This window comes from Etheostoma cragini, chromosome 10, assembly GCF_013103735.1.
Source record: "Etheostoma cragini isolate CJK2018 chromosome 10, CSU_Ecrag_1.0, whole genome shotgun sequence".
In the NCBI taxonomy this organism is placed as follows: Eukaryota; Metazoa; Chordata; class Actinopteri; order Perciformes; family Percidae; genus Etheostoma; species Etheostoma cragini.
Genome location: NC_048416.1, coordinates 2,123,445 through 2,129,248, shown reverse-complemented (window position 1 = coordinate 2,129,248; position 5,804 = coordinate 2,123,445). Strand labels below are relative to the sequence as shown.

Below are 5,804 nucleotides of genomic sequence, written 5' to 3'. Positions count from 1 at the left end.
TCACAGCACCGTTCGGGTGTTTTTTTCATCTGCACTGTTGTTTCTCTTTACTTACTTCTTTTGAATCATGTTGGCGAAGAGAAAAAACTAATTTGGGTATTTTGGTGTTCTGGCCTTTGGCACCACATGCAGCATCATTACAATTCTGTTTCTGCCTTCCTGCGGACATCTCTCTGAATCAGCCACCTCCTCCACCGTACACCATATCAATGCAGGTTACTTCACATCGCACACTCCCACACACACACACACACATATGCTCACACACAGAAAGTGATACTTCCCTCAGTCAAATCACAGCAAGCCGTCCTCAACATTTAAGTTCATCAAACTTCCATCAGCTGTATGCCTCAATAAAAAACTTGTGTTATATTAGAATGCACAGAAAGCCCCCCCACCCCTTCCCACACACACACACACAAACACCGTTTTGCCTTTCCTCGCGGACTTTTTAACATGGAAAAAGTTCAGAACAATTACAGCAGATGTAATTGTGACTGAAAACCTTCTTATTCTTTATGAATAAATGACAAGGATGTATTATGGATGACCAAAAATAGGACCAAAAATGTGCTAAATATATGAGAAGGGGCTGCATATTTCATGCTTTTATAAAATGTAAAACAAAAGCTCATTAGGACAAAAGTGGAAGAGCTGGAATTTATGGAAATTACAAGCCTGGCACCATAACTCAGGATATTACTTTTTAAATTTTCATGCATTGCTTAAATATTGTCTAGAATGACGAAAGACATTTCAATGTCATCCCTGGGTATAAAGGATAGTATGAAATATTGGAAACATGCCTGGAAAGTTCAATATGTGTCACATAAAATATGGAAAAACAAAAGGATGGATAGAAAATAATTTATTTGAGAATAATGAAACATTCTGCCAAAGCTTGAATTTGAATATGTAATATCAATGTGTGTTAGATCAGTGAATGTGATCATGGTTGATGTAGCCCCTAAACACACACACACACACACACACACACACACACACAGTCACAGTCACATGAGAAATCCGAAGGGTCCCAAGATGATTACCAGAAAGCAGAAAATACATGTGTGTTACATCAAATTATTTTTATTTTCTTATTTTTCTTGTGAAAAACTGGATAACTTTATAACAGGTTAAAGGGGACCGATAAGGCTTTTCCTTAATTTCTGTCATTGCTATAATTTAACATTGTCTAATGTTCATATTAAACATGACCAATTCAAATAATGAGGTAAACATATGTAAAAATAATCTCTGTGAGCAAAAACATCAGATTTCAGATTGTTCTGAACACTCCGCTTCCAACTGTCTTTTCTGACATCACTATGTGACAGATGCCTTATATGGTCATCTGCACTTTACAGTCCTTCCAGAAAAAATCCCGTTTCTGTTGCGATTGTTGCAAAAAATCTTTCATTATGCGGCACATTTTCTTAAAAAAATGCGATGGAATACGTGGGATAGTTATGCAATTTTCTGCGATGACACTGCGGGAACTTGCAAAAACTGCGGTTTGATAAAAATGAGATGTGTTTGTCTTGTCGCGTGATTACGTCACTTCATAACGTTCCCGACAGGGGAAAATGGCTGCTCTTGTGTGAAGGAAACACACCATTTTTCTACTTTCTGCTAAGATATTTGTGACATTTTTGCAACACAAATGCAGGGATTAGGAAATCAGGTAAGCCCCGCCGTATTTTCCACGGAAATCTGCAATTAATGCGACAAAAGTGCGGCGTATGCAATCGCATAATCGCGTTTTTCTGGAGGGACTGACTGACATTACTGCAGTGTAAAGGAGCTTGCACACTGCTCCAACAAACGGCAATATTCTGAAGTTAGCAGCTGCTATTGTCGCTTAGTCTTTAGACTTAGACTTAGACTTCTCTACTTTTTTAGTAGTAGTAGTCTTTAGTCATTAAACCGGCTGCCAGGCCACGCTGCCCAGGCAGGCACACACAAGTCTTACCTTTTCTTATTTGAGTTTTGGTTTAACCCTCATGTTGTCCTCGGGTCAAATTGACCCATTTTCCTATATCAATGTTCTTTCTAACTACCGAAAATAACATGATTTATTCCACACAACGCTCTTTGGGGAAATTTTGATGGGTAATTCTGGGGTGTCTTATTCAAATTTATAGCATTTGAAAAGCAGCCTATCGGCTCAATTCATAATATGAAAATTAAATATTAACATTAAATATTACAAATTACCAAACATTACCAATATCGATTTTCTGCCACTAGTGCCCAATATTGCAATATTTTTATGAATGTTGCAATATTTTAAAAATTGCAATAATATTGTATCATGGTATAAGTATCGTGTTGATCACCCCCCCCCCCCCCCCCCCCCCCCCCCCTCCCCCAACTCGGATGTAGAAATGTGTTGAGGCAGTGACACTTCTTTGTCACAAACGTACTTGATAAAGATGTAGACAAAGATTCAGAAATGATCATAAAACATTTGCATTACACCAAATATGGAAATATTTCATGTTTTATTTTATATGGACTATGCATGAACAAATACATTACTTTTGTTGCCAAAAGTGCATGCTACCTCCCTGATACACGTACTATGAATACACTGTTATAAAACTCCCAAAACAGAAACAAAAATGGAGTTATATGGGAGGGTAGTGCTGAACACCAATCCCTGATATAGAGAAATATTAGAAGTTATTGTATTTAACTAGATTTTTACATCTGGCGGGGCTATAAAGCATCATTTCCTTAAACACACTGAACATGTCTTCCTTTTAGAATCATGCTCATAAGCCATTCATAAACGTAGGCAACATATGAAGATGGTAAGATTATCTATGTTTTAGGACCTGAAACAGAACATTAGAGGGCCAAAATGTTTTTTTGAATCTGTGTTCCACATTCATTTGGAAATCTACTGTACATGTATGAATTAGGTGCTTTATCATCAGTCACTCGACAAAGCACTGTACTACCAGCTCACTTAATAAAACCAGCAATTAATCTGCAACAGAGCAGCCGTGGGCGTCATGGGAACGTGTAAACCAAACTAGCTCTTAACTGGCCCAGATGAATTATCCTTTAGCCGACTGGTGGATTGGATTCCAGTGTAAGTGATGGTTTTGAGGGAGTATGATGCCCCAGTGAAAGGGAGAGGGGGGGTCAATATTTCTCTTTGCCTGCTACCATGTTTCCGGCAGATAAAATGCTTGATGACCTAGGTGGAGGGTGTGTGATTAAAGATTTATGCACGGAGAGATAGGTCTCGGTGGTTGGAGCTGCTTGCACCCACAGATAAGAGATTAATACAGGGGGGAGGATGACAAAAATATGCTTCAAAGTGTGCCACACAGCTTCCCTGCTGTTTGATTTGAATCACTTTGTGATTCATTACACTCTTCCATGTTCACGGAACATTAAGCGCTATTTGGTAAACCCCGTTTGAATGCTGTGGTTGTGTAGTGTGTGAGGACTGCATGCTGAGAATTGAGAGAAACCGTTAACCTGGAGCACTTTCTCCGCGCTAACATGACACCCCATTAACATTTGCAGCCGGCTGGGATTTAGCCACAAGAGAGGGATCTCCATTTGCATACTGAATCAGAATGCATGCAACAGGCTCCAGCAGTGCACAAACATGCTGTGTTCTGCAAAATAAGATAGGGAGGGATTTGGGTTGTTCCTCTATCCAGCTAACACCTGAATTATTTCATCATTTTTGTGTTTTTTCCCCTCATGTTTTAAAAGTGAAGTCACTTTTCTCATGACCTCATGTTCCTCCCTCCAAGGAAGCAGAACCACTGACATTTGAGCTCCAGGGAACAAGAATTACCCCTCTGAGCAATGGCATCTTTTACAGATTGGTTTTCAGTATGTATGGCCACAATTCATATCACACCACTAATCTTTTCTGTGACAATGTGGCTGAGGAATAGCTGCCAAGACAGCCGGAATGTGACTAATGATCCTCATCTATTGAACAAAACACCTCAAACTTAGCAGAAGATTCAACCCCACATAATAAGTATTTGCTAAAGAAATGCTACTATCTGCTTCCAGTTTTAAAAACCACTGTCCAGATCAGACTTGGGTTACTTGGCTCCATGTTTGGATCAATACTGGAGCCAATCGATTCTCTAAGCTTGTTATTTAACAGTCAACCGGCGGCTTATATAATTCAACCTGCATTTTTAACAAGATGCAAACTGGCCAATGGATTTTTTTTCAGAGCAGGTTGGTTAATGTTGAGCCAGAGGGATGGAGAGTGTGTGTGGGTTGGCTCTCACTGCTGATACTGGACACGTCAGCAGCCTTGGAGTGGAGAGTAAAGAACTAGAACTGAACCGTGGATTGGAATTTGAGTGTTTACAGTCAGAGCTGAAATATTAGAAATCTGTTTTAGCCTGCAGACAATGTAAGGATGCAGTTGCCACACACGCGGTGCGTAAAGCCAATGTAGGCTACAAGATGGAAGTTGAGGACACTTACCTGACACCGGGGTTTCGGGGACCCACTTGGAGCCCGGATGCAGAGAGTGAAAGACTGTGCGCACCTCCTGGCAGGATGGCATCTGTCCGCCGGGCAGGGAGAACAGCTGGAGGAAGGCGCACAGAAAGAGCGCACCGTGGACGGATGGACCACGCATGACAGGCGAGCAGGTCTCAACCAACCCGAGCTAAAACCAGAGCAGCGGACAGCGCAGATAAACTTCCACACATTCAAAGTTACAGGAGCCTCCCGTGTTGGCACTGATGAGGTGAAGCAGCAGCTCCCGGCTCGGCCCGGCTCGGCATCCTCCCGCTTGATTCCCTCCTCCTCAGCTATCCGTGTGCCCGGAAAGCTGCGCGCTGGAGCCTCTTGGCGAAGCTCTCCCGATGCTGAGAACTTATGAGTCCCTCTTCACTTGCGGGTCTGACTCTCAGCTCGCTGCACAAATCAACGAGCCTCGGATGCATGTGCGCGCCCCCGCCCCCAACAGAAAAAAACGCGCGCACCAGCGTGAACCTGCGCGTACAGAGATCTCCCCTCTCGTGTATTAGCAGCGATGTGCGCTGATACCTTGGCTCTGTGTGGATGCCGGAAGGGAAATAGAATGAGGGGAGTAATGTGGCGCACGAGCTGTTATTGTGCTGGATAATGTGTGTAATAGGATGTAATTAGGGCACAGCACCTGAGGAGAGAAGTGTTCCCAGAAGATGTACATATATTACAATGAAACTGACACATAGGAGTAGGATATCACCTGAAAATGTGTTTTTATTATTCAACCACAAGGAGAAAGTGCACAGAAACCAAGTGGCATTCTCAGAAATGTGTACAAACCAAGCAAAAATCAACATTAACAACCACTTATATTTGATAATTAGCCTATATAAATCGAACTCAATGACATTTCATTTAACACTGATTATTCCTTCATCTTCTATCATGAGTGGACAGGTATTTGGAAGCCATGTAACTCAGCTCCAAAGCTCAATAAAGTTGAAATGGTGCCACCTAGTGTTCAGTGTGCACGTGACACACCAGAGAGGCCAACGTGCAACTCACCCCCTGCAGAAAAAAACACATCTATCCGACCAACTTGTATGTTTCTACACAATTAAGTACAAGCTAATAGATGCAGCTGTTCACAACATCTGGCGGATTGCAGATGGATACTGTGCAATTTCTTTTATTTTTTCTAGTATTGAAATTGTGAAGTCATCCACCTGAAAACAGCGAGACAAGCAGCAATGTCAAAGAACCTTAATGTTGAGATGCCTGTAGAGTCTAACACGCTAACATGACTGCAACGAGAGGAGGTGAGAGGAGTG

The 5,804-nt window shown here is 41.8% G+C and overlaps 1 protein-coding gene across 1 annotated transcript in view; it reads right to left on the bottom strand.

Moving 5' to 3' along the window:
- gpc3 (glypican 3) overlaps positions 1–5,050 on the bottom strand; it is a 122,308-nt gene extending 117,258 nt beyond the window's left edge. Inside the window, exon 1 of the mRNA XM_034884044.1 lies at positions 4,480–5,050. Within this exon, the coding sequence (XP_034739935.1) occupies positions 4,480–4,636 (157 nt within the window). The 5' untranslated portion in view covers positions 4,637–5,050. The remainder of the gene's footprint in view (positions 1–4,479) is intronic.
- Positions 5,051–5,804: the final 754 nt, after the last annotated feature.